The sequence below is a fragment of the Lonchura striata genome, chromosome 7 (assembly GCF_050655825.1).
Source record: "Lonchura striata isolate lonStrDom1 chromosome 7, ASM5065582v1, whole genome shotgun sequence".
In the NCBI taxonomy this organism is placed as follows: Eukaryota; Metazoa; Chordata; class Aves; order Passeriformes; family Estrildidae; genus Lonchura; species Lonchura striata.
This window is the reverse complement of record NC_140709.1, coordinates 15,815,563-15,841,936: the sequence shown is the minus strand read 5'-3', so window position 1 is coordinate 15,841,936 and position 26,374 is coordinate 15,815,563. Positions and strand designations below refer to the sequence as shown.

At 59.7% G+C, this 26,374-nt stretch overlaps 3 protein-coding genes across 4 annotated transcripts; 2 read left to right on the top strand and 1 right to left on the bottom strand.

Moving 5' to 3' along the window:
- The first annotated feature begins 266 nt into the window (after positions 1-266).
- Positions 267-10,552, top strand: CRYBA2 (crystallin beta A2). The gene is made up of 6 exons (XM_031505438.3): positions 267-4,281; positions 4,845-5,021; positions 5,433-5,574; positions 6,628-6,770; positions 7,078-8,731; positions 9,817-10,552. Exons 2-5 carry the CDS (start codon positions 4,861-4,863, stop codon positions 7,223-7,225), a joined length of 594 nt encoding a protein of 197 aa, XP_031361298.3. The 5' UTR covers positions 267-4,281; positions 4,845-4,860; the 3' UTR covers positions 7,226-8,731; positions 9,817-10,552.
- Positions 10,553-10,691: 139 nt separating this feature from the next.
- Positions 10,692-16,885, top strand: FEV (FEV transcription factor, ETS family member). 2 transcript variants are annotated; one of them, XM_077784984.2, is made up of 3 exons: positions 10,692-11,462; positions 12,438-12,512; positions 15,246-16,885. In XM_077784984.2, the coding sequence occupies exons 1-3, from the start codon at positions 11,411-11,413 to the stop codon at positions 15,755-15,757; spliced, it is 639 nt and encodes a 212-aa protein (XP_077641110.1). In that variant the 5' UTR covers positions 10,692-11,410; the 3' UTR covers positions 15,758-16,885. The 2 variants fall into 2 exon arrangements, with proteins under 2 accessions (XP_077641110.1, XP_085441131.1); XM_085585005.1 differs by having other exon boundaries at positions 10,692-12,512.
- Positions 16,886-23,074: 6,189 nt separating this feature from the next.
- CDK5R2 (cyclin dependent kinase 5 regulatory subunit 2) lies at positions 23,075-25,109 on the bottom strand. The gene has a single exon (XM_021526325.4). The coding sequence runs from the start codon at positions 24,929-24,931 to the stop codon at positions 23,969-23,971; it is 963 nt and encodes a 320-aa protein (XP_021382000.1). The 5' UTR covers positions 24,932-25,109; the 3' UTR covers positions 23,075-23,968.
- Positions 25,110-26,374: the final 1,265 nt, after the last annotated feature.

Below are 26,374 nucleotides of genomic sequence, written 5' to 3'. Positions count from 1 at the left end.
CACAATGTGCTGGAGGAGATGCATCAGCAGCTGCATTCAGGCCAGGCTGGGCGTGGGTTGGGACATGCTTCCCTGTCTCCATCACCACAGCCCTGGAACTGGTCTGCACTGGGGACTCTGTGAGGACCAGCAAGCTTCTCCAGGGCACTGAAGATATGGGGTGCCCTGGAGGTGCCAGGCTGAGGTCACCTGTGGTAACAAGCAGGAGGTCACAGTGGCTGGCACCAGCGGGCTCCCTTCCAAGTCAGGATCTGGACCAGAGGACCAGATACTGGCTCCTCTGCCCCAGTGCCTGGCATCCCCAGCTGGGTAGGGTGTGACAGAGGGGACACTTCAGGCTGAAAGGGACATGCCACTCTGGGTTCCCTTTTGGAGCAGTCTGGCTTGGTTTTGTGCTGCTGTCAGTTCCCTGCCAGGGCTGGGCTAAGCTGGGGAGGCAGCCTCTGCCACCTGCTCACACCCAGGCTGTAATCCACAGGCAGGAGGAAAGCAGCTGGCGGAGCCTCCCTGACCTTCAGGTAGGATTAGTCCCCATGGGAACAGTGGGGAGCAGGCAGGTGAGCCACAGCTCCCCGGGCAGTTTGTGGGGACTGAGCACACCCCCATGCTGGGGACAGCCAGAGCTGGGTGGGGAATGGTGGCACAGGGTGAACCTGTGTCCCTGGGAGCATCCTTGTCCTGGTGGGTTGTTGCAGGTGCACCTGCAGAGCTGTGGGTGCCGCAGGGCAGAGTGGACAGCCGCAGTCCCAAGGAGGGGCTGAGCAGCATGCCTGGGATGGCCCTGGTGTCAGTGGCACGGAGCAGCTGGCAGCCCACGGTGTGCGTGTGCACCTGCGTGGGAGCTAATCCCAGAACATCTGCCAGGCTCTCTGCCATGCCAGGAGCTTCTGGCTGCAGGGATGGATGGCTGTGCACAGGGGACACAGCTGCGTGTGGGGGGCAGCTGACCAGTGCCAGGGCTCCCTGTGCAAGGCAGTGCCAGCGTGAGGAGGCAGATGTGTGCCTGTACACGTACGGCTCATGTGGCCAGCAAAGCTTCTGGAGGGGACAAGTAGCACTGGGGATCCCAGCAACCCTCTTGGCTATGGGATCCAGGATTCAACAAGTGGAAGTAGGGGTTTTGGCTGGGATTAACCAGTCCTGGTGTGGCCATATTCAGAGCAGCCCCAAAGCACAGGTGACTGGAGAGAGAGGGAAGGTGTTTGCATCCTTGTCAAGGAGGATGATTTCCCACAGAAATTAGTCTGGGGGAGAAAGCAGAGGAAAAAGAGAGCAGTGGGGCTGTGTGGGGGCAGTGATACACCACCCCTGATCTAATCAGCCAGACCCTGCAAATAAAAGCCACCTGTTTTGGCCCTGACAGCAGGAAGCCATCCCTAGAACAAACAGAGCACCAGGCAACTGGAAGAAAGACAAACAGGGGCCGGCACCAGCTCCATCTGCTCCTGTTTGGCCCAGCCCCCAGACCTCCGGCCCCTGGGGTGCCGGTCCAGCCCCCAGCAGGCCTGGGGAGAAGGAGAGAGCAGCTAGGAGGTCCTTGCAGGGTGTGACCAAGGCTCAGCCTATGGTGTCAGCCAGATGGACCACACACAGCTGTGTTGCCTTGGTCAGCCAGCCCAGATATTCCTAACATCAATGGGTACAGTTGTGTATTGCCACGGACACGGCGTCACCTCAGGATTCCTCAGGTAGCACCCGCCTCCCCTCTCCTGTGGCTGCCCTTCAGCCTGCTCGGCTCCCCGGGCTCTGCACTGTCCTGGGCCCAGTGCCTGCACAAGGCATGGGGTCCAGCCCCATGGTTGGCATGGTCTGGGCTTGGCATGGAGCACTTGGGTGACCTTGTGCTCCCACCGTGCCCCCGGGCTGCCACGCTGTGCCCAGTGGCACTGAGAAACATGATCTGTTTTGCTAGTGCAGGGAACAGGCTGAGCTGGGAGCTACGAGGGGCCCTTATTAAATTAGCCTATGCAGGAGGCCCTGGGCGAGTGCTAACCAGCTCCCAGAGCCAGTGTTAGCAGCTGCCCTTGAGCAGAGTCACTGCCTGCCCCCGCACCAGCCTCCCTCTGCCCCATCCCCGGCTGGGCAGGTGTGGTGGGGGCTTGCAGGTGACCTAGCCAGGGAAATGCTGGCTGGTGACAGAGACCACCTGGAGATGGCCCATGGAGGACAGGCTGCATCAGCATTCTGGGATGCAATCAGGGAAGGCTCCTTGTGAGCGACCCCACTGATCCACTGTGCCCTGTGATGTGGCTGTTGCTCCCACATGGCTGCCCTGAATGTACCAAGCAGGAGGTGAAGCACAGCCCAGTGAGTACGTGCTGAGGAACAGGGGAGGGGCACAGCCTGCATCTGGGTTCCTCCTCTGCACCATTCACCTTCCAGTGCTTTTATCCAAAATGTTGCACGGGGATGCATGCTCCTCATGGCACACCCCCGTGCCCCATGGATGCTGTAGCACACCATACAGTGCCCCACACACTCCACTCCACATCCTAGAACAGCTTGCAGCATCCTGTGTATTCTGTGGTGCCTCACGTACTGGGGCTCTGTAGTACACCCCACAGTGCCCTGCACCTCAGTGTCCCCACCTGCCCTGATGCCTCAAGCACCCCAAACTAACCAGTGCCCTACACCTCCATTCACCCAGCACAGGCAAGGGGTGGCAGCAGCGTGGGGACACCCTGCAGTGCACTAGCTCTGCATCTTGCCTCATCTTGCCTCATTTGCCTCTTGCATCTTTGCCAAAGTGATGGATTCCCTAAATGCTGCCCAGACCTGTCTCCCAGCATTTTGAGAGATGTCCCCAGGCCACTAGGCTGCTCCAGGGTGCTCTTCCTTCTCAGGGAGCATCCCTGTCCTTCCCTCCACCTTCTGCTTCCCCAGACAGCTGCAAGAGGGTCTCCCCCTCCCTGCTAGGAGCACTTCAGGCAACGCAAGCTGAGGGTCGCCTCCCCAGCACCTGTCCCCTACCAAGGGCCACTAATGTCCCTGAGCTGGAGCCTGCTCCAAGCGCTGCCAGGCTGCACCCTCTGCTGGGGCCCGCAGGCATCGGCGCGGATTCGCACCGAGCCTCGGGGCCGTCGAGCAGCGGGAAAGTCACGAAGGGGACCCCCGAGTCCGACCCCCAACCCGTCCTTGCTGTCATCCCTCAGTCCCCGATTCTTGCTGATGCCAGGCGTACTGACCACCCCCAGCTGCTCACACTGCATTCTCCATTACCAGCAATGTCTGTGTGTCGTGTGATGTTGACTCCATGCCCAGGATCCCCAGAAGGGCTGGAATTTTCCTGGGAAGGTTTGAGGTGTTGTGATCCGGCCCTTGCCCAGTGGCCAGCATGCCACCTGCCCAGCTGAAGGTGGGGAGTGCCCGGCCTCACCACAGACTACACAAGGATGCTGCAAGAAATATAGCTGCCTAGACACCCAGGATTTCACAGCTCAACAGGGCACTCTTCCTCCTTTCCAGCCTGTGTTGACCTCGTCCACCCCAGGTACTGGTAGGAGACACTGGGGATAGCTGCATGGCATGGTGCATATCCAGGCAGGGCTGGTCCTCCTGTCCAGGTGGAGGACACAGCTCTGTTCCAAAGCTGGTCCCCTCCTGCTGTGCATAGTGTCCCTTGCCCAAGTGGGAGGTGAGTGGGAGCACAGGGAGCTCTTTTTCATGCTCAGGGTGTTACAAGCACGTAACTGGGGTCCATGAGCGCCCATGTCTGCAGCCAACACAGGAAGCCCTGCAGGGCCTGGCTGGAAAAGGAACCCACGGTGGCAGAGTCTCACATGGAGGGGCAGAAGCAGCCCCAGATAAGCCCTGTGTTGCAGCATGAGGACATTAGTGCCCCTCAGCTCCCAGATGGTAAATCCCCACTTCACCTTGGCACCTCCTTCCCACAAGCCTCAACCCTGGCAAAGGCTGCGGATGCCCTGGGAAAGGCTGGGTCCCTAATCCCTGGGCCAAGCGGGGACATTGTCCGGGGGCAGAAAGGAAAGCGGCGCGTCAGGCCCTTTGCCCATTGTGCCCTGAGCCCCTGCGCAAACACAGCCCAGCACTTTCATTGTCAGCCTCGCTGGGCGCGGGGGGGCCGCTCTCGCCACACTGCCTAAGTGGAATGGACAGCCGGAGTCTGAGGTGGGTGAGCCGCCCGTCCCCCCATCCCTGCCTGCTGACACAGCGCCCTGACCGCCTGCACCATCGGCACTCCAGCGCCCGCCTATAAAGGGCGAAGGGAAAAGCCGGCGCCGGCACCGCCACCTTCGCTTCTGTGCCCTGCCCTCCGACCAAGTAAGTACCAGCTGTGAGCCCCCAGGACCCCCGTGCACGGGCACTTCCCTTCACCAAGCCCCCACCCAGCGCCCACCCTAGGGAAGGGCGAGTGGTGGGGTGCTGTGTGGCACAGCGGGGGTGCCCTGTGAGGGCAGGAGGGACCCTGGCAGGAGGGATGGAGGAGCCGGGCTGCTCTGCCCCAGGGCTACACTTGCATCTGCATCTGAGCTGCGGTCACCGCCGCCTCCCAGCAGTGGGTACAGTGCCACCGCACCCAGACAACTCCTGGAGCCATCACAGGAAGCTCGGGAGAAGAAAAACTGAGGCAGTCCTGGGTACATCACATGGAGAGATGGGGCACTGCAAATTCCCCCTGCAACTTGGGGTTCACTGGACAGAAATCCCCCAGCACCGAAGGAAAGGGAATGGGAAGTGTCCCCCTGCCAGCCTGGGAGGGCAAGGGGCCAGTGGCGTGGGATGTGTGAGGGCAGCACCACGGGCATCCCAGGCTCAGCAGCAGGCGGTAGGGTGGCAGGGGGCTGATGGTGGGTGCCCTGGGGTGATACGTGGGGCTCTGCCAGCAGCCGAGCGACCCGTATGACCAGCAGTGAAGCCATGGACACCCTGGGGCAGTACAAGATCACGGTGTGGGAGGAGGAGAACTTCCAGGGCAAGCGCTGCGAGTTCCTCATGGAGTGCCCCAGCATCATGGAGCGCGGCTTCCGCAAGATCCGCTCCATCAAGGTGGAGTCTGGCCCGTAAGTGCCCCGCCAGCCCCGCGGCCCCTTGGCACACCCTGCTCCAGCAAACCCACTGCTCCCAGGGAGCTGTTGGGAGCTGCCAGGGAGCCGAACACCCAAGTTCTTCCTCGGCTATGACACAGCCTCATCATGCAACCTCCCTGCTTGTGCTCCTTGGGTTTTCCCATCTGCTAATCAGGGAGACCTTACCAAGGCAATGTGTAGGTTGAAGGCAATGATATGGCTCTGGGGAGAGGGGTCCCACTTTCAAAAGGGACATTTGCTGCTAGTGAGGACCCCAACATATGTGAGAGACCTATAACCTGCCAGGATGTCTCTGTCCCCTGCCCAGGAAGGAGAAGCTGACCCCTGACTGATCCTGGGGACTCTGTCACATATCCCTGAGGGTTTTCCTTCTCTTTCTTGCAGCTGGGTAGGCTTCGAGTACCCTGAGTACCAGGGACAGCAGTTTATCCTGGAGAAGGGTGACTATCCCCGGTGGGAGGCCTGGAGCGGGAACAGCGGCTACCGAACCGAGCACCTCCTCTCCTTCCGGCCTGTCAAATGCGCAGTGAGTTACTGGGACACCGCAGAGGGAGGGCTCAGGGCAGGCAGAGCCTCCTCCAGGTAGCCCAGCGTGGAGGTGATGAGGGACAGACTGGAAGATGACTTACATGGGGCATGGGATAGAGGGGTGAGGTGTTCACAGAGGTACGCGTGAAGTGGAGGAGTAGCTGTACCCACCAGATCCCACCTCCCTGCAAAGATCCTGGGATTTTTTTAGGTCTAAAATTTAGCCTGAACCACAATTCCAACTCCTCCTGCTTTGTGCTTTGGAGAGCCACCTCCCAGGCTGGGGTTCCAAGGCCTTGTCCACGAGCCCTGATTCCCGGAGATGGGATGAACAGAGAGGAGCTGGCAGGACTGCAGGGATGCTCGGAGTGCCGGGCCCGTCCCCCTCCCAGCCGGGGTACCTGAGGCGTGCCCAGGCAGACGCGGCTCTATCGCTCCATCTGCAGAGACACTGGTGCTCGCAGCAGCGGCACGTCTGCGCCTCCAAGCGGGGGGCCCCCCCCAACTTTTAATAATCACCAGGCAGATATGTTCAGGCTTTAATAAAGGGGATGCGATAAGATCACTCCTTGCTGGCAGGACTGCTCCTCGGTGCAGATAGATGCATGTGGGGGCTGGGCACGGGGGACGGTGCTGCATCACTCAGTGTCCCAGCCATTAACCCCACCGTGTCCAGCACCCAGAAAGGCCCCACAGAGCTGAAGGAACCTCTCTCAGCATCCTGCCCTGCCCTGAACCCTCCTGCATCTTTGGGGAGTGTGGTGATGCTGAGGGCATCAGTCCGTGTGGGTCCAGAGGTTGTAGCCACTAACTCTCACTGAGAGCTGTGCATTGGAACCACAGGGACATGAGAGCAGCACCCTTGGGGCAGTTCTGGGGTGTCCCAATGAAGGGGGTGCCAGGTTGAAGGACATCCCCATGCATTGCACCAAAGATGATCATGATCCCTGGCCTCTCAAAGTGCCTTGGTGTGCATCACACTGATGCCACATCCCCCATCCCTGGGCAAGCCAACCCATTCCTGCTGACCTCCAGCTCTCTCTCTCTGCAGAACCACAATGACAGCAAAGTCATCCTCTATGAGGCTGAGAACTTCCAGGGTCACAAGTTCGAGCTGAGTGACGACTATCCCTCGCTGCAGGCCATGGGCTGGGGCAACAAGGAGGTGGCATCCATCAAAGTGAACGCTGGAGCGTGAGTGCGGCGGTGGGGCAGGGACTGGGGCTGCCAGGAGCAGAGGCTCAGCAAGAACCTCCTAGCATAAAACACCTGCACAGACCCCAGGATGTGGAAGGGGAACCCTCTCAGCAAAGGGATGCCTTCCTGCTACCTTTTCCTTTAAAATACAAGCCATTGGGTATTTTCTGTCCCTCTCCTCCCAAGTCACGCAGAGGGATGGGATGGGATGTGATGGGATGGGATGGGATGGGATGGGATGGGATGGGATGGGATGGGATGGGATGATTTGGCTTGGGGCTCTGAGCCAAGGGTCTGCCTGCAGGTGGGTGGCATACCAGTACCCAGGATACAGGGGCTACCAGTACGTGCTGGAGCGGGACAGACAGAACGGCGAGTTCAAGAAGTACAATGAATACAGCAGCCAGGCCCACACCAACCAGATCCAATCCATCCGCCGTGTCCAGCACTGAACAGGGGCAGGGCTGTGTGCCCTGCAGCCTCCAGGCTGCTGTGCAATAGACCTCTATCCAGTAGCAAATAAAGGCATTTGTCAAAAAAAGAGTGCTCCTGCCTCTGCTCTGCTCCTCTGGGGGCTGCCATGCTGAGAGGACCATGGTGGCAACCTGGAAGGTTTCCCCTTCCCCAGGCAGTTTTGGGCTCATGGCCAGCTCCACCCTGGACTGAGCTCTCTGCACCCCACCTCTCCATGCACAGTTCCACTGCTGTGGCATCTGGCTGGGAAAATGGGAATTTACTGGGTAAAGAGAGTGCTGGGAGAGGGCACCAAGAGGGTTGTGCCCTGGGAAGAGGTATCCAGCAGGGCTGCACCCTGGATTCTCCTCCCAGGATCAATGCCAGGGAAATCGATTGCTACAAAGCCTGCGAACTCAAGATCCCCTTCCTCTGCACCCCTCTGGAAGAGAGAAGGGTGTCCCTGCCTGCTGCGGGTCTGGGAAGGAGGAAGAACATAGGGGTCATGTGGGGCAGGATGGGACTCTGGCAACGGATGGGGCAGCCGCAGTTGTGTCAGGTCTGGGGGCACAGTTGTGTCAGATTTGCTGCTGGCACAGAGGGGTTGGGAGGGAGGCAGATTGTGCAGGAGTCAGGGGAAGGAGGTCTGTGTGTAGTGTTCCACAGGTGGTAGGGGGCTTGGCTTGATGCTCTCAGGCGTGTGTGTCCTCCCCCAGCCTTGCCACGCCAGCATATCCGTGCCAGCATCCGGCTCCGGGACACTGGGAGCCCCACCCAGCCTCCTCCTCCTCCTCCAGCACCCTTTCCAGCCTTCTCCTTTTCCATCTGGCTCTGAACCCGCCTGGGGTGCAGGCTGCCCATCCCAAGGTGCTCCCTGCACCCAGCTTCCTCCTCCTGTCCCCTCCTCCTTGTCTTCTATCCTGCTCTGGCACCCCAAAGCCCTCCTGGGGCTCAGGCTTTTGGTCCTGAGGCACTCCCCACACCCAGGACATGGATGCATGGTGGAACAGCTCTGAGTGCCTCAGATGCCTGGGTTCCCTGCTGCCCACCCTGCTACGAGCATGCTTGGCCCTGAGAAAGGGAGTGTCCCAGAAGGCTGCTGGGAGACTGGGTTGGGGGTCAGTCTATGCACACCCCTCACCCAGAAATGTGGCCCTGGTGTATGTGTCAGCATGTGCGTGTGTGTGTGTGTGTGTGTGTGTGTGTGTGTGTGTGTGTGTGTGAGTGAGCTGCACACGACTCAGCACACAAGTGTTTCCCTGCATGCCCCCTCTCCCCTCCAGCCCTCAGTTGCTGTGCAGAAGACCCAGCGCCTGTGTATCCCCACCCCACATGGCATTCTGGCTGCGGAGTGCCCCCAGCCCTCCCCTGTCTCCTCCGTGTCCCCACTGGCCCCACCCAGCACGGCCTCTCCCCCAGCACAAACACATTCCGGCACACCTGGCCAGGTGCAGCCAGCCCAGGGCCACGTCAGCTCGGCTCCGCTCCACAACGCCGGCTCACAGGTGAAGCTTTCCCGGGCACTGCGCATAGGGCTGTGGTGGGGGGGGTAGGGGTGGGCTGTGGGGGTCATTGTAAAGTTTAGGGTCCTTATTGCTCCACCTAGGGTGGGAGGAGAGCACTGGAGTGGGGGGTGGGGGGCAGACTGCCTCCTGCAGCTGGAGGGACCTGCAGCTGCTTCCAGCTCGGTGTTCCACATGTCTGGGCTCCATCCCCAGTACCCCACAGACCTGAAGCCTCATCTCCTAGATTCCCCTCAGACCCGCAGCCCAGGCCCTTGTTCCCCCATGGACATGGGCCCCTGTTTCCTGGATTTCTCATATACCCTTCTTTCCTCATCCTCTGGGTCTGCCCCATGAACCTGGGGTCACATCACTCAGGTCCCCAAGGCTCCACACGGACACAGGAATTGCCAGCTCTTAGGATCTGACACTCCCTGTCCTTCTGCACACCTCTGACCCCAGATCACTCAAAGACCCCAGTCCCCTTACATCCCACTTTAAGCCCTCTGCCCACTGCATTTCCCAGGAACCCAGGCATCTCCATCCCCAGTGCCCCCCAAAACACTCCCTTCTCCAGCTCCTGTTTCCCTAAACCTATTTTTTAGCCTGATCCCTACCTCACCCCCACCCCTCCCCACTCTGGGCTGATGCAATGTCCCTCAGTCCAGACCCCCCCTCCATGCCCTCCACCATGCAGGTTTGCTGCAGGAGTATCACGGTCACCTGGGCCACCAGAAGAGGAGGGGTTGGTGGGTCTGGTACTCTCCCCACCTCACCCCGCTGTCTCCAGGGCTTGTTTTCTGTTGCCTGAGGTTTGTTTCAGTGACTCAGGCAGCGAAAGCAAGTCTGGGAGGCTGCGGAGCCACTGCTGGGAGAGTGCACTTTGAGGGGCGGGAGAGGAGAGGGATGCAGGGAGCAGCCAGGGCTGCTGGGCTCTACAGAGCTGGACACCCCACTGAGAGGTTCAGGGGAGCTCAGGAGACAAGTTGGGGGAAGAGAAGCTTTTTGGGGGCTGTTACCTCCAAACAGGATTGCTGGGGAATTTCTGGAGGAATACCATGGTCTCTGCTCATGTCTCCCCTTGCCAGCATCTGCTCTTTGTCCGTGATGGAGATGGGCAGCAGAGGTGGAGTACCTGGAGCAGAGGTGGAGCTCAGGAACCAAGGGACTCCCTGTTTCCTAACTTTGGACACCCCCTGCCAAGAGGAGACACCAGCTCTCTTGGGCTGTGCCACCCCAATTGAGCATAGATCTCCTTGGGCTGCAGCTTCTTATGCAGGGCAGGCATATTTTGGCTGCAGTATAAATAATAACTGTGAGTCTGTCATGGCTGTATCCTGATTTCCATCAGGTTCATATCTTGCAATGATCACTTTCCAGAAAGGCAGCTAAATCCAGCATAAGAGCTCATCCTTTTGCCAGACGTCAGTGAAGCACTACAGAAGTTGTGAGCTTGGCTGTACTGTGCTGGACTCATGGAGTAGAACTGGTGACAGCTGCTGGCACACTGCCTGACTGCCTCAAGCTCTGGGATCCTGTGGAGGGTCCACTCCTGACCTGGGGGACAGAGACTCTGACAGCACCCCACAAGTGCATATAACAGCTGGAGCCATGGGTGACAGGGAAAACCCTGGCCAGATGTGTCTTGTTGGAGCTGGTATCACCTTTCTTCATCATAAGTTTCTCCATGAAATGTCCTCCTGTCTTCAGAAGGTACCCAGCGCTGCCCAGGACAAGCAGATGAAGATGGGACCATCATGGTTTGTCTGGGTGTTGGGGTTTTCCCAGCTTCTATGGATCCAAATAAAGATGTGCAGCAGGTCAGGACAGGGCTGGGTGCTGTGGGATGGTCACAGGCTTAGCTGTCCCTGGGGCTGGGACTATTCAGAAGAGCACAGAGGAGCCAGGGAGGCGGCAGAGGTGTGGGATGACCTGGCGCCACCAACTGCTGGAGATGCACTTACCCCCCCAAAATCTCTGGGCACTGCGAAGGAACCCCATGACCATTGTCCTGGAGGTGGAGGGACCTGGCGGGGACTCACCTGGCCCGCCCCAGGGCTCCGTGAAGCACAAGGAGAGCCCAGAACTGCGCTGATGATGCTGGAGCTGGGAAGGGGCAGGCGCGGACGCCCCGGCCAGCAGCCGTGCGGCTCGCAGAGCCGGACGCCGGGGGACCGAGCCGGCGCTGCCGCCGGTGCCGCGCAGCGAGGGGCGGGGGGCCGAGGCGCTGCCGGCGATCGGCATCAGGGAGGAGATGCCGCACGGAGGCCGGGCCCGGGCGGTCTCCAGGCAGTGGCCGGGCCCGCTCCCAGCTGGGATGTCAGCGCCGTGTTTGCGAAGAGTTAAGGAGGCGGAAGAGGCAGGAAGCGGCCCGAACCGCTCTCCATAGAAACCCGCGGCCGTGATTAAAGTCTGATGCGGGCCCGATAGCGGGGGGAGGGAGGGGGGGGCAGCGCCCGCTTTAATTACAGCGGAGGAAATTGCTGGAGCCGGGGCCCCAGCCCCTGCGAGTTGCCTGGAAACTCCCCCTTCCCCCGCCTCCCCCGGCCCCTGCCCGTCCCCTGCCCGTCCCGCTGCCATTTATTCGCCATCAGCTGCTCCCTGATAAAGTGGAATAATAATAATAATAATAGGGGCAGGAATATTAAAACATGCAGCCCGCGGGCCGCCCCCACAGCTGCCATGAGACACGGCACCGGAGCGGTGCCACTGCTGCTCAACATGTACCTGCCAGGTACGGGCGGATCCCTCGGCCGCTGCCCCACCGCAGCGCCGTGCCCCGCACAGCGCCCAGCCCCTGCCCACCCTGTCCCGCTGAGGCCCTGGGGCTCTCCTCTGCCCCATCTCCTTCCAGCGCCCACCCTGTTATCCCCTCTCCCTCTGTCCATTCTTTCTTCCTGCCTTCCAGCACCACAACCATCCCTTCCTTCTTCCTTTCAGCTGCCCTCACAGCTTTCCACACCCGCACACTCATCTTCCCATCCTTCATCAACCCACCATCACCCTGTCCTTCCATCTCTTAATCTACTCTTCTTTTCTTCCAACTCATCTTTCCACCCACCCACCCACTTTTCCCCTGTGCTTCCATGCATCCTTCCATCCCACCCACTTGTCCCTGCATCCCTCTTTCCATCCCTGGTATTAGCCAACCCTTCCATCCACCTAATGTCCCTTCCATCAGCCTGTTTTCCTGTAATCTTATCCATTACCTGCCCTTCCATCCATCGATCTCTTGCACTTTCTTTCCTCCACCTACGCACTCGCCATCGTCTCTTCTGTCCTTCCATCCATTCACCCATTTCCTTCCTTCTATCCATCTATCCATTTCTCTCTCCTTTCCACAGCAGTCCACTCCCCAAATGCCGACAGTCATCCTTGCTTCCACCTGCCGCTCCTGTCACCCATCCTGCCACCCACCCGCCTCTTCTCCCTCTCCCCCTGCCCCACAGCTCTCTCCCTCGCTCCCTTTCTCCTCCCTACCCCAGCCCACGGGATCGTCTATTCCTATTTAAAAGCTTCCCCGGCTGGGTCGGAAATCGGATTTCCTTTTTCCTGGACGCGTTTCCTGGCTTCGCCGCAGCGGCGGGGCAGGCAAGGGGGAGCGGCCGGGGGCTGCGGGGACGCTGCCCGCGGGTGGGCGCTGGGCTGTCGCGGTCCCGCCTGGTTCCAGCCCTCCCTCCACACCGCCCGCGTCCCCTTTTCCCCCCAGATCCAGTCGGAGAAACTTTGTTCAAAGACGGGAAGAGCCAGGCGTGGGGGTCTCTCAGCCCCGGCGTGCAGAAAGGTAAGAGCACCGCTGCCCCTTCCCCTGGACAGGCCCCGCTCCCCTCGGCCGGCACGGAGCAGGGGCACTCGCATTATCTCTTGGAGACCCTTTCCCGTCCTTTGCCGGGCACTGCCCTTGCAGGACGCGGCCACCGCGGAGCCCCGTTCCCTCCGGCTGGGAGCATCCCGCCGCCTGTTCCCACGGGGACGGCGGCCAACCCCGACGGTCGGAGCTCCCGTCCGTGGCATCAGAGAGATGCGGGGAATTCATTCCCCCGAGCCCCGCAGCAGGGAGAGTGCAGGGTCCTAACTCCGGTCTCCCAGGAGCTCCGGGACATCCGACGGGAGGGAGCTGCCAGCCATCCCGGGAGTGGGGGGGCTAATCCGGGCTCGGAAGATCTGCTCCTGCGAGTGGAGAGGAGAGTTGAGACATTATTCGTGAGGGAACTGCCAGTGAAATCCTGGGGTTCGGACAGAGCTCGGAGGTGATGTGACCCCGGGAACTGGAGTCATCTGGAATAACCCGCACAGGGGCCACGGACATCGGCCAGTGCTGGCCAGGGAGCAGCCTGGAGCTCCCAGTGCGGGCCAGGGAGCAGGCTGGAGCTCCCAGTGCTGGCCAGGGAGCAGGCTGGAGCTCCCAGTGCTGGCCAGGGAGCAGCTTGGAGCTCCCAGTGCTGGCCAGGGAGCAGCCTGGAGCTCCCAGTGCTGGCCAGGGAGCAGGCTGGAGCTCCCAGTGCTGGCCAGGGAGCAGCTTGGAGCTCCCAGTGCTGGCCAGGGAGCAGGCTGGAGCTCCCAGTGCTGGCCAGGGAGCAGCTTGGAGCTCCCAGTGCTGGCCAGGGAGCAGCCTGGAGCTCCCGGTGCTGGCCAGGGCACAGCCTGGAGCTCCCAGTGCTGGCTAGGGAGCAGGCTGGAGCTCCCAGTGCTGGCCAGGGCACAGCCTGGAACCTGCATGGGAGTGCAGCAGCACTAGGCATCGTGGAGACAGCACTGTAGTGCTTGGGCCATGTAGCTTGCATCTTTGCTAGGAGGCAGAGACTCCTCTGAGCAGGAAAAATGGAGCCCTGGTTTAGTGGTGGGAGGGGGAGAAAGATGGAACTGGGGGAATCCTTTTGCCTCTGCACTGCAGGCTCTGCCCAGCCATACTCTAAACACTGTGCCGCAGTGAGAAGAATCTTTTTGGATGCCTGGATATTTCGTTAGGGAGCGCTCAGGTGCATTGTCATGGCAGGCAGAATTGAGCCTCACTACCCCACCCAGATGCACCCCTCAACACCTCCCTGACCTCCTTGCATGGGGTGGAACATCCACGAGTGGGAGATAGCTGGAGGCCAGGGTGGGGGCTGTGGTGATGGAGAAGAGGCAAGGGCTGCAGATGCGCCCTAGGGAGGAGAGATCACCTTCCTTGGTCCCAGAGTGGAAATTAGGAAATACAATACCTTAGAAAGACCTGGGTTCAACTGCCTGGATCAGGATCTGAGTGGGTTTTGGTGGAATGGGAATGGAGGGGGAATGGCTGTTCCCTGCTTCTTCTAGAGCAAGATACAGGGAGCACTTGATAAAATAGGTGGATCTAAAACAAGCAGAACAAGATGGTTTTTTGTGGGAAATGTAGCAGAGCTATAGGATTTGTTACTGAGGTCATGGGTGCTAAACCTCTGTATAGGATCCAAGCACCTTTAGACAACATAATGTTAGAAGAGCACAGGGATAACTGCAAAGGCACATCCTCTGCTCTGGAAAGAGACTGTGCTGCAAGGACTGGCACCAGGAGCAGGGATGTGCAGGGGATGCTGCTCAGAGGAGGCAGTGGGGTGTCCAGGTAAGTGCAGGGCTGCTCTGCAGGGTGGCCATGTCCCAGCAGTAGGAGTCCTCCTTGCCCAAGGTCCAGATTCCTTCTTCTCTTGTGACCTCTGGCCAGACTCCATGGAGCATGTCCTTGTGCCTCACCATGGGTGTGTCGAGGTGTGCCAGACTCCAGTGTGTGCACAGCCTGGCACAGGGGCACCATGGGCACCCACTGAGGATACTCCTTGGTGCAAGCTGCAGATGCAATGGCCATGGCTCAGGGAAGACATTTTTCCTCTGGAAATAAGGAACATCATTGATGCCTGATTCAAAGTCACAGTAGGTCATGCTGTGTCTTTGTCTCTCCCATCCCTACATCTGTCTGTGTCTCTCTGTGGTGTAGTTCAGATCAGTGTTGCACCCTGACTTGAGCTGACCACAGAGACATCTGTGCAGGGCACAGTGTCCCTAGAGCAGGGGCTGTGAGACCAGCCCAGTCTCAAGCAGTGGGGAATATTTCTGTTGGGATAGATCTGGGTTCTGCCAAGACATGTCCTTCTTGGGGCTGCCTATAAAAGAACAAGGCCAGGTCCTCCCACAAAAGCAAGCAAGCAGATATTCATCTTCAGTGGTGTGTGAATGTGGGTGGGAGGGATGGGGAGACTCCAGATCCAGACCCACTGCAACCTGTGTTGGCCTCTGAGCATTCCTACTCCATCTCCAGGTTCAGGGGCATCTTCTCCTCCTATCTGGGGGTGTAGGATGGGGTTGGGATGTTGTAAAGGAGGCATAATCCTGTTACCATCTTATGTGTCTAAAGCAGGGAAGATGCAACAAGGTGCAGCCAAAACCTGGGTGTGGGAGAGGGCAACATAACAGTGGGTCAAGGGGACTGGGGCACATCCTGTCCCTCACCTTGTGCCCTGGGAGGGAGCTTTAACTTCTCTGGGGCCCGGCCTTGCAGGCAGCGGGCAGATCCAGCTGTGGCAGTTCTTGCTGGAGCTGCTCTCGGACCGAGCCAACCTGAACTGCATCGCCTGGGAAGGCACAAACGGGGAGTTCAAGCTGATCGACCCTGACGAGGTGGCGCGGCGCTGGGGCGAGCGGAAGAGCAAACCCAACATGAATTACGACAAGCTGAGCCGGGCGCTGCGCTACTACTACGACAAGAACATCATGACCAAGGTCCATGGCAAGCGCTACGCCTACAAGTTCGACTTCCACGGGCTGGCACAGGTGTGCCAGCCAACCACCCCCGATCACACTCTCTACAAATTCCAGGGCAACCTGGCACCGCTGCCCTTCTCGGGCATCTCCAAACTCAACCTCATGACCTCGGGAGTGACACCAGCTGGCTTCTCCTACTGGCCTGGCTCCAGCCCATCCCTCTACCCTGGGCATGGGCTCCAGCCCTCAGCCTCGTTCAGTGCCATGGCAGCCTCCCACCTCAACAACATGAACAACCATTACCATTAGGGTCTCAGCTGTGCCAAGTGGATGCTCCATGTCCCTGGCAGCATGGGGCTGTGGATTTGGGAAGCTCAGAGGGGAGGGATGGGGGATGGGATTGTGCCCTGCTCTCACTTGCCCCCCTTTTATGTTTGATGGGGTGTGGGGGGTGCTTGCAGGATAGCTGGATTGATTCTCTGATGTAGGTGGCTGGAGGAGGAAAGCCATCTAAATTTAAGATGAAGAAGTATCCATGATCCTGGAAACGCATGTGGATACCTAAAGCAGGGTGTGAATGGAAGGAAAAACCATGGGCTCCTCTCCTGACAGGGACATTGCCCCGCCTTTCCCTTGCAGCATGCTGCCCATGCCATGAGTGCCCTTAGCTCTGCCTCCAGCCTGTGCCTGCCCTCCCCGTTTCCTGCAGAGTCAAGAGCTGGGGTCCCAGGGCAGCTGTGTCCATGAATGAGGGTCCCACTGAGCAGGGACAAGGAAAGGAGACCTTCCTTGACCACTTGGTCCCCTCACCTTTGTCTCCAAAGGCTTTGTTTCCTCCATCTCTCCTATACCTGCTGCCTGAAGGCAGCTTCTTTCAGACCTCAGGAGAAGCCTCGGTCTGGAGAGCAGATGCTTTCTATGGGTTCACTCAGACCCAGGGCAGGGCTCTGGGGTGGGAGGCACCAGGGACAAGTGTGGGGCTCACTGCCAGTCCACAGGGCAAGGCCAGAGCCTGGAGGCAGCATAGCCTGGTCTCTGCAGCTCTGCCCTCTCCCCAGTGCCCAAGGATCACACCACAGACAGTCCCTGACACCCTGCACATGAGCCCGTGTCCTGCTCATCACTTCCTAGATTAATGTTCCAGTTTTACTCCAGCTTTAGCTCCTCACATGCAGGGCTTGGTGGGACACTCTCCATAAATGAGAACATCCCAGGGACAAGGCAGCATGGGTGGTGGAGCAGAAGAAGGGATGACAGCAGGCCTGAGAACCCCAGGCATCAAGGGGCAGCCCTGGGTCTCTTCCCCTGGGTTCAAGGAGCTGCCCCCATCCTCTGGAGCAGGACTTTGGCCCAGTGGATGCACAAGAGCTGGACACGCTGAGCTCTGCACTGGCTGGGGGTGGGATTGGTGTTCAATAAACCAGAGAGGTGCTGTGACCTGTGTCTTCTCCTGTCTGAAGGGAGCTGGTAAGAGGGGGAATCACTCAGCAAATCCTCTCCCATCTGAGCCAGAACACCTTCAGGGCTGGGGTGGGAAGGATGTGGCCATTGTCTGCATCATCTGTTCTCCAGGCATCACCTCTGGTTCTTACAATCCCCAAGAGATGGGACAGGGCTGGAAACCTCTGCATTACTTGAGACTCCCCTTCAGGAAAGCCGCATATGCTGTTCTCAGGCTCCCAGGCTTGCAACAGGGATCACATTGGCTGTGCAGGGGCAACTCCCCAGCCCATGGAAGGAGTGGTCAGCCCCCACCTCCTCTCCCTTCATGCCCCAGACCACAGCAGTTCCCAAATCTGGGGGCTCCATACTGCCCCTTCTGCATCCCTCCAGGGTCTGGTCACTCTCACAGCTTTGGTGGCATCTGCTCCGATGCATCCCTACGGCCCTAATCAGCTTAAGGGAGTGGGATCTGGTATCCTCTGGTCCTCTGGGGAGGGCTCAGGCTGTGAAGTGGGAGGGCCTGATGCTGCTGGCAGAGAACTCATGAGAGCAAAAGGGACTGGGCAGTAGGCTGTCCCTACCTCCAGGGTTTCCAAGTGTTGCACAGACTGGTTCCCAGAGACGGCAGGAGATGAAGTGAGGGGGAAAAGGAGTAGTTACCCCCACGCAACCAGCACCAAGATAGGCTGGAGACATCCCCTGCCCTCAGGTTTCACTTTGCAAGGACAAAATGGGGGAAATGGCCACAACTGGCTCCCTCAGAGACGGGCAGAGGGCTGTGCCCTTGCCGGAGGAGCCTGCTTCGGGGCTTAGGTAACTGCGTGACGCAGGGCAGGACACGGATTAAGGGATGTGGGTCACTAGCAGCTCCTCCCTTCCCCCCCTTCCCGTCCCTCTGCCAGGGTCTGCACCAGGGAAGCCCAGGTGAGTCCGGCCCCCGCCTCACGCCCGACCTTGCAGCCCGGATCCCTGATGGATGGGAGGCGGGACACTGCAGGGAAAAGGAGGATTTCCCTTTTCGGGAGGGGAAGGGCCGCCGCACACACCCCGTGCAACAGGCGGCAGCTGCGCCTCGCTGCGCCCTGCTCGGAGCTCAGCTGGCACGGGCCCATCCTCTGTGCCCTGCACAGCGCCCAGAGCCGGCACCAGCGCTGCCCTGCCCGCCGACAGCCGGGAAGGAAGCGGGGCGACACCCGTGCGGGGCCGCACCAGCGATGCTCTCGCCTGCCTGAGGATGCAGCCGGCGTCACCATGGCAACTCGGGATGCTCCCGTGCCCAGGCCCCGCTGCGAGCCACCTCCCCTCACATGCTGAGCTTATCGGAGGGCTGAGCAGAGCACCACCTTCACCCAACCCAGCCTCCCCCCTCCCCAGAGCCCTGTCTGACCCAATCCACCAGCACTGCTGCTTTCTGCAGGTTTCTTCAGTCACCAAAATCACCGTCTCGGAGCAGACTGCAGCAAAATCCTGCCAATGGGCAAGCGGGGCCGGGCTCAGCACAGCTCCCCGTGGAACACCATCCCCGGCCCTGAGCAGGGTGCCCAGCCCGGGGGCAGATGGGGGAGCACCGTGTCTGGCTGTGGGGTGCACCAGCTGCTGGGAGCCTCTTTTGTGTGGCTGACAGCTGCACTCAGTGCACCTGTGGGTTCCAACTTACCTGTGGGGAGTCCTTGGGTGCCCTGTGTAGGGTGAAATGGGGAACACAGTCCCAAAGGGCTTCAGCCTGTGCTGGGAAGACTGAGGGAGCAGAGCACATGGCCGAGCAGCTTCCTCTGCTGCCCTGTGATTAAAGGAAGAAGGATATTTTTTCCTACTAAAAAAAAAAAAAAAACAAAAAAAAAACCAAAAACAAAAACAAAAACAAACAAATAAAAACCCAAACAAACAAACAAACAAAAAAACCAACAAATGTATCTTTGTATCTGGCTTTACTCAGCTGGCAAGAGGGCTGCCCTGACCTCTTGCCAGCATGATAGGGGGACCACTCCAACTCCTCCAAAATCTTCCAGCCCCTCTGTAGGGCATCAGATGGGGAATGGATTAGTTCCTCTCCTATTTCAGTGAAGTCATGTTGCCACTTTCTTCATTTCTCATGCTGGGAAGAGCCTTTGCAGTACAGCCAGGCCATGTCTGCCCTGGGGGACACAGTCTGCCTCCCTGCCCACTCCTGCACCCTCTCCAGCTCTCCTAATTCCCACCTACTTCCTTCTCTCCTCGTCCCAGCTGCACTGGCTCCTCAGCCCCCTACACCCAAGCTGCTGACTCACATCCTCTCTCCAGACACCACCTTCTTTTGGCCTGGCTCCCTGCAAAGTGCTTTGTGACTGAGTGTGGCTCAGCCAGAGCCTGCAGGTGCAGGCAGTCAGGCTCCAAAACCCCATGTGAAGTCCCTACAAGAAAGCAACGGTGATGTTTCCACAAGATGCTTTCTCCCTTGGCAATGTGCTGAGGGCTGGGGCTGTACTGCCACCAAAAACCCAAACCTTATCCCTGCTGCCACCACCTCTCTGATGTGCCCATCAGGGGTGGCCAGGGAGAGTGTCCTGGTGCTGCTGCTGCCCAGCTGTACACTGAGACCTTGGTGTGGACTTTGCTGAGGGCAGGAGCTGAGTAGCAGGAGGGCTGGATTAATGCACTAATTCCAGATTATGCTCTAATGCAGGCCTCCTGATGAGGGAGCAGTCCCTGTTCCAGCCCAGGGGACACTCACTCCCTGGGCCAGACTCCCCACATCTGCCCTGGTCACAGCTTGGTTCTGCCTGGCTGTGCCCTAAGGAGCTAAGTCCTCAGAAGTGATGAAGGACTGTGAGACAGGCAGGGGACACTGCACAGGGAAACCTCCACACTCAGCTCTCAGTGAGCTGGAGGTAATGGCCCAGACTATGCAGCCCTGGCCTCTGCCTTGCCAGCTCTGTGGCAGAAGGATTAACCAAGCAGGGCTCCAAGGTAGCCAGTTCCCCTTCCTCACCTGCCCCAGCTTCCTGGCACTGAGCTCTTCCCAGTCTGTGCTCCTCACTTCCAAACACATCAGCCAGGCAAGGCCACAGGCCACGTTTTGGCTACAGTGGATGTTTGCCATCCCACCTCTCTCAGTCCCATGCCTTCCACTGGGCCACCCTAGGCACATGCAGAGCTCTTGCAGCCTTCCACCCAACCTGGATGTGTCTTCCATCAGATGAGACCCTGTGGCAGCATCCTGCGCTTCCCTGAGTACAAATACCTCATCAGTGAGTTTAGTCTGGGACCCTCTGACCCTCTCTCTGCCATTTGCTGCCATCTCCCTGGGTCATTTTGCCCACGTGCTCCCCCACAGGCATCCCGTTAGCAGCTGTGACTGAAGTGCCACGGAACAGAAACCTGCACCCACAAGCCATCCCCATTTCAACACAGTAGCAGCAGCCCAAGGCTGCAGTGGAGCCAGCGTTTGAGTGGCTCCCACAGCGGCAGAAGAGACCTCCCACTCCCCTCTGCCTCAGGAACAGCATCCATCATCCTTGCAGGCAAACGAGGAAAGGCTTGTGCAGAAAGCTGGGCCAAGGCAGGTCCTTCAGCAGCCAAGCAGGTGTTGGGTCTGCATCATCCAGAATATTTTCCTCCCATGGAGCATCTCCAAGTTATTCTGGGGGATGGTGACAACTCTTAATAGTAAAACCACGGCTCCCCTGCTGTTTGTCTGACATGGAAGAGGCATGGCTTGCCAGGCTGGCTGCTCCAGCTGCCTATCAGCTCTCCCTGCCCCAGTGCTGTGGCCAGCTCATCCAGCCCATGGAGTTTGCTGCACAGACAGAGCAGTCAGGCAAGGAAAGTCCCATTGAGCTTTTTCCATGACTCCAGGTAGAAACTCCCTTATTCACATGTGACTATTCATCCCTGGGATCCACTGCCACTTAGGGTTCTTCTAAGAGCCCCATGCACCTTTAGGAAGGAAGATAAGGGTGCTTTGGCCTGAGAAGAGACTTCCCTGGGGCAGGAGGGGCTGAACCCACCGCGGGCTGCAGTGCCCACCTCTGCTGCTGCAGTGTGGAGCAGATGGGGCACCCACTGTGAGGCATAGAAAGGAGATGTGTTGCTGCTGGAGGAATTTCAGACTAGGAAAGTACCGGGATCTCTCACCTGGATCTCTGTGGCGATTGATCACTGATTTGGCCCTGTTGCTCTACCTCCAAGTCCCAAACCCGATGTGAATCTGCCCATCCCTACAACCCCAGACACCCTGTGGCTGGCAGCACAGCGGGCTGTCTCAGTTCCTCACCGCTCCTCAGGGAGCGCTGCAGGGATCACCACTTTGGACACAAGCTCTATCCATTCCCCTTGCTGCTGTCCAATAGCTGGCTCCTGAGGCCAGACCATCAGTCATGCAGCAGCACAGGAGTCTGGCATGTCAAAGCACGGTTTTAAAAAGGCGAAAACCAAGCTTCCTAGCCTGAGATTCTCCCCCTCAGTACCCAGCCCTACTTGTGTTCTCTCACATGTCTCCTTTGCCCTGGGGAGAGCAGAAGCTCCCAGACAAGGTAAGATTAGTGCTACCCCTGCCTTGCTCCCCCCAGCAGCGCTACAAGGTCCTCTGGGGTAGGGAAAACCAGACATGCCTCCCTCCCTGCCTCCCTCCAGTAAGACTCTGGCTGAGCCAACGATGTATATTTAAATGCATGGGAGCATCTAAGCTCTTCTCTCATTCCTTGACATTTCCAGAGACTCCAAGCTGTCTTCAATTACCAGTCTGCAATTAGCTCTTCCTAAATCCCCCAGTGAGGCCTAGGACTCTTAATCAATGAAATACAAGGGAGGAGGGGAAAGACAAGGCCTCAATGCAGCTGGAAGCAACTTAAAAGGCTGGGGCTTGAAGCTGGAATAACCCTGTGAGTGTCTCTAAGGAGATCTGTAGGGTGGGAAAATCCTCCAGTGCTGGGAGGTTGTTCAGCTCTGGGAGGAGACTTCATAAAGCCCTACAGCAGGGAATAGAAATCACTGGACAAACACCACAGCTCAGGGTGGAAATAGCTGGTACTAATGGCTCAGGTGTCACCCTGTGATGCAGACCACCTTGCTGTATTCATCTCACTGTGCCTCAGTTTCCCTTGCTCTAAAACACTGGTACAGGAGAGTCAGGGCTCTCCCATCAGCCCCATAGGAGGTATAAGGCTCCAATTCCACCAGTTTAAGCCAAAGTTACCCTTCCCATGACAAGATGGGGATATGACCAAATCTGGGGCGGGTTGGGAATGCCTTGTGGCCCAGACACTTGCCACAAGGTCACATGAATGTCAATCTAAAGGCACAGACAAGAGCATCCATTAGGAGAGGGAGGACAGGAGCAGCATCGGTCTTGTTGTGTTTACACAGCCACGGAAAAGCCTCGCCCAGCGCCCTGCCAGGTCAGCCCCCGTCACAGGGACATCTGTGCTGTCTTCCTGGCAGCTCAGCTTTGCCTGAATGAGCCAGATTGGGCCTAATTAACAGCTCTGCTGATGCACACAAAGGTAGAGAGAATCCAGCTTACCCTCCATGACCTGCAGAGCCAGCACAGCTCTTCCCAGCAGAGGGGAGCCCAAATGCCTGGCTCAGAGGGGCTGTGAAGCACTGGATGCAGACCCCAGCCAGCGAGCATGTGCGGCAGCTTCTGCTAAAGGAGTCCTGGAAAATTCAGCACCCTGAAGCGTAGCAACCAGTTTTAAAAAAGGCAAAGCTTTCTCATGCTCCACCCCTCTCCCTGGAGGTCTGCAGAAGCACAGGGCTGGTAACAGGGAAAGCAGCACAGCTCCCACAGCCTGCTGCTGCCAACAGAAAAAGGGAGCCCAGCCCTGCAGAGCAGAGGTGGGGAGGAGTGAAGTGAGGGAGGGCATAGCTTCAGGAAAAAGAAAACTAAAATAGAAAAAAAAAATGGAGGTGGCATAAACTGTGGCATCCTGTTTAAATTCAGTGTGGCAGACAGGCATCAGGAATTTCCATCTGGAATGGAGGAGGCCAGGAGAACTCACAAGGGTCCAGGAGACACTCAGGTGGACCAGGACTGGCCTTGGGCACAAAGAGGGCTGAAAATTTGACCCCAAACTCACACCAGGGAGTGAAACCCCCTTTGGGAAGCAGGGCCCCCTGTCCCTCTTGGGGAGGAGTGGGTCATGACCAGGAGCTTGGGGTGTTATCCCAATTGCCCTTGCACCCCACAGCCCAGCAAGTCCAGGAGCCACTGCCAGGCCCATCCAGGCCACCTCTTTATTCTCCAGTGAAGCAAAGCAAGAGGAGAGGAGACCCCCCCCCCCCCCCCCATAGCAGGCCCCCTGCGCTTGGACACCCTAGGCCACCTCTGGCACAGACCCCTCTTCCCGCAGCAAGCCAAGGAGAGGGAGGCATCACCCCCTGTTTCGGGGGGCACACGGGAGGGATTTACTCGAGGGGAGGGGCTGGGCGCCCCCCCAGCGGCTCGAACAAAGGGGTATGCGGGCGGCTCCCGCGGGGTGAGGGGCAGAGTCGCCCATGCTGGGGGAGGGGGCCCATATACCACACGTGGGCGGGGGGGAGGAAGGCGTCGCCCACAGAAGCCCCCCCAGCCGTGCCCGCAATCCCCGCCTTTGTCTGCTCCGGCGCGGCAGCTCCAGCACCACGGACAGCGCCGGGAGCGCTGCGGAGCCGCGGGGCCCGCACCGTTCACATGCACCCTCTGCCTGGGCCGCCCGCCACACCCCAAAATCCCCCCACAGCCCTCCTGCCCCCGGCCCCCACACCCCTTTTTTCACCCTTTTTTTCTAGGGAAAGCGCATCCAGGAGCCTCCGCTCCTCCGCAGCCTCCCCCTCCCCCGCTTCGCGAGGGTGGGAGCGGCACCACTCCCCCTCCCCGGTCTTCGCCGCCGCCTCGGTGTTCCGGAGCGCAGCCCCCAGCTGAGGTCGGAGGCGGGGGAGGAGGGCAGCCGGATCCGGAGCAGGGAGGGTCCAAGCAGCGTCTCCGTGGAACTGACGGCCGGGGAAGGGGGAAGGCGAGGAGGATGCGGGGGCAGGGGGGGGAATCCGACAGTCCTTCGCCTCCCCCGCCCCTCGGTGCGCGGCCCCTTCCGCCCCCGGCGCCGGGGGCCTGGTACCTCCCTAACGGTCCAGGCTGATCGTCCAGTGCTTGGACCCGTCTCCGCCCTCGCCCTCGCTCTTGAGGTCCTGGAAGAGTTGCGTGAAGTAGTGCGGGTCCGCGTTGATTCGCAGCATCTTGGCGCTGAGGCGCTGGATGATGCCCAGGCAGCGCTCCCAGAAGCGCCCCTTGTCTCCCTCCACCAGGAAGGGCTTGAGCGGGTAGGAGATCTCGTTGCCCATGTAGGAGTAGGCGAGATAGAGACAGGTGAGGAAGGAGGCCTGCAGCTCCGCCTGGCTCCCGATGTCTTCGCCCCGCAGCGCTTCCCGGCACAGCAGGTAGACGAACACCAGGTTGGCCGGGGTGATGAAGCCCTGGTCCTGCCAGCCCTGCAGCAGCAGCGAGCGGTCCACGCTGCGAAACCATGAGATGAGTTCGCCGGGGCTCAGCTCCTTCAGGCGGTAGCAGCGGCGGCACACGAAGTCCCCCAAGCAGCGCAGCAGCTCGCCGGTGGACGCCTGCACCACCACGCGGCGCGGAGATCCCGGGGGGCGGCTGCCGGCCGGCGGCGGTGGCGGCGGCGGCTTTCCCCCTCCGGAGCCCGGGTGCAGCTCCTGCGGCGCCGAGGGCACTGTGGGCACCGGCACGGCCAGCGGGCCCTGCTTGGCTCCGTCGGCCGGCCCCACCACCGACTTGCGCAAGTTCTCGCGGTTGCGCTGCACCACCAGCGGGTCGGGCTGGCCCGGGGCCACCCCCGGGGCCCCGCCGCCGGGCTTCGGCGTCACCTTCTTGGTGCTTTTCTTCTTCTTGGCCGAGGCGGCCACCAGCCTCTTCCAGGTTAGCGCCGAGATGAGCACGCCGGGGCGCTTCAGCCGGCTCTCGCCCTTGCCCGGCACCCTTCCCGGCGCCTTCTCGGCCAGCAGCCCCCCGCCGCCGCCGCCCTTGCCCGAGGAGGCGGCGGGGGAGAGGGAGAGCACCGTGCCCATGCTAACGCCGAGCGGGACGGGCGTGCGGGGGCCGGGGCGCCGGCACCGCCCATATGAGGCCGGGAGCTGCGGGGGAGGCGGCCCGCACCGGGGCCGCGGTGCCCGAAGATGCTCCGCCGCGCCCGCTCTGGGCTCCGCGCCCGCCGCTGCAGCCAGCCGGGCCCCGCCGCTCCCCGCCTCCCCGCCGACAGCCAATCGCCGCCGCACGGGCCCCCGGTGCGCCCGCCCCTCGCCGGTGGGCGGCGAGGGGGGAGAGCGCGGCGCGGCTGTGCCCGGCGGCCGCCGCCCCGGCGTGACCTTCACCCATGGGGGGCTCGTTCGGCGCGCCCGCCAGCGCGGACGGGCTGGGACCCGCGATGCTGTCACTGACCCCCAGCCCTTTGTCTGGGGGTGAGACCAGAGGACAGGGGACACGGGAAGGGTCTAGGGAGGGCTTCCGAACTCAGCTGTGTCTGCCAAGTCCTGCTCTGTTTTCTTACCTACAAGGGGAGGGATGAACCTTCCCAGACCAGCACAGCCCCCTGGCCCAGCGGTGCTCGGGGTACACGGTGGGGAAGAATCCTTTGAAAACGCTAGAGGAAAGGCTGAGGAGGCGTGAGGATCAATAACGGTTGCTCAGAGGGAAGCTGGAGAAGGCTTGGGGTGGGTGCAAGGCTGGCTGTGACTTGGCAGCCAATATGAAAGGTTTAGGCTTGGTGGCTGAGCCTCATCTCTCCTGAGAACCAGCCCAGCCCTGGGCATGGCCACACAGGGAGTCAGAAGGTGCCACGGGCGAGCACTCACATGGCCCACTGTGCAAGCATGGGGTCCTTCACCCACCCTGCCTCTTCCTGCTCAGCTGTGGAAGGAAGATTTACCACCAGGCTGACAGTCACCAGCATCAGGCAGCAGTCAGCGACCTCAGAGAAACGGGATGAGACCACCTCCATGTTCCCAAGGCAAGACCAGCCAGCTCTGCTGCCCAAAGCTCCCAAACCCATAGGGAAGGAGGGGAGGGAAGAGATGCTGCATTTCTACATCTTTGCAAATGGTGTGCGATAAACCAGCCACATGCATGAGCATGGCTGCTGCTTCTCCCCCTATGGATCAGAGCATGCCATCGATGTTGCTGCCTCTCTGCTCCGTGCAGGAAGATCCCCCTTGTATTTCTCATGAGCTGCATTCTATGATGGGTTCCAAGCATCCATTAAGAACAAAACATCCCAATTGCAGGGACTGCTCCCACAAGCGAAGCACTGGGAGAGGCAGCTGGAAAAGGTTTCAAGGGGAATATCTCAAGGATGCATTTTGATACAGCATTTTATGTGTGAAATGAACACATGTCATTGCCAGGATGTAGCTGCTGCAGGATGGATCCAGGCTAACAGACGGTAATGAATTATCAGCTGGGAGGAGCTAAACCAGCCCACCCTCTCCCTCCCCACTTCCTCCTGCACTGCTGAT

What these genes read in the sequence shown, in the direction of transcription:
- CRYBA2 (XM_031505438.3), top strand. Translation starts at nt 4,861, where the DNA reads ATGACCAGCAGTGAAGCCATGGACACCCTGGGGCAGTACAAGATCACG. An exon ending in ATCAAGGTGGAGTCTGGCCC is followed by an intron (nt 5,022 to 5,432) that starts GTAAGTGCCCCG and finishes TCTTTCTTGCAG; the next exon opens with CTGGGTAGGCTTCGAGTACC. An exon ending in TCCGGCCTGTCAAATGCGCA is followed by an intron (nt 5,575 to 6,627) that starts GTGAGTTACTGG and finishes CTCTCTCTGCAG; the next exon opens with AACCACAATGACAGCAAAGT.
- FEV (XM_085585005.1), top strand. Translation starts at nt 11,411, where the DNA reads ATGAGACACGGCACCGGAGCGGTGCCACTGCTGCTCAACATGTACCTG. An exon ending in CAGCCCCGGCGTGCAGAAAG is followed by an intron (nt 12,513 to 15,245) that starts GTAAGAGCACCG and finishes CCGGCCTTGCAG; the next exon opens with GCAGCGGGCAGATCCAGCTG.
- CDK5R2 (XM_021526325.4), bottom strand. Translation starts at nt 24,931, where the DNA reads ATGGGCACGGTGCTCTCCCTCTCCCCCGCCGCCTCCTCGGGCAAGGGC.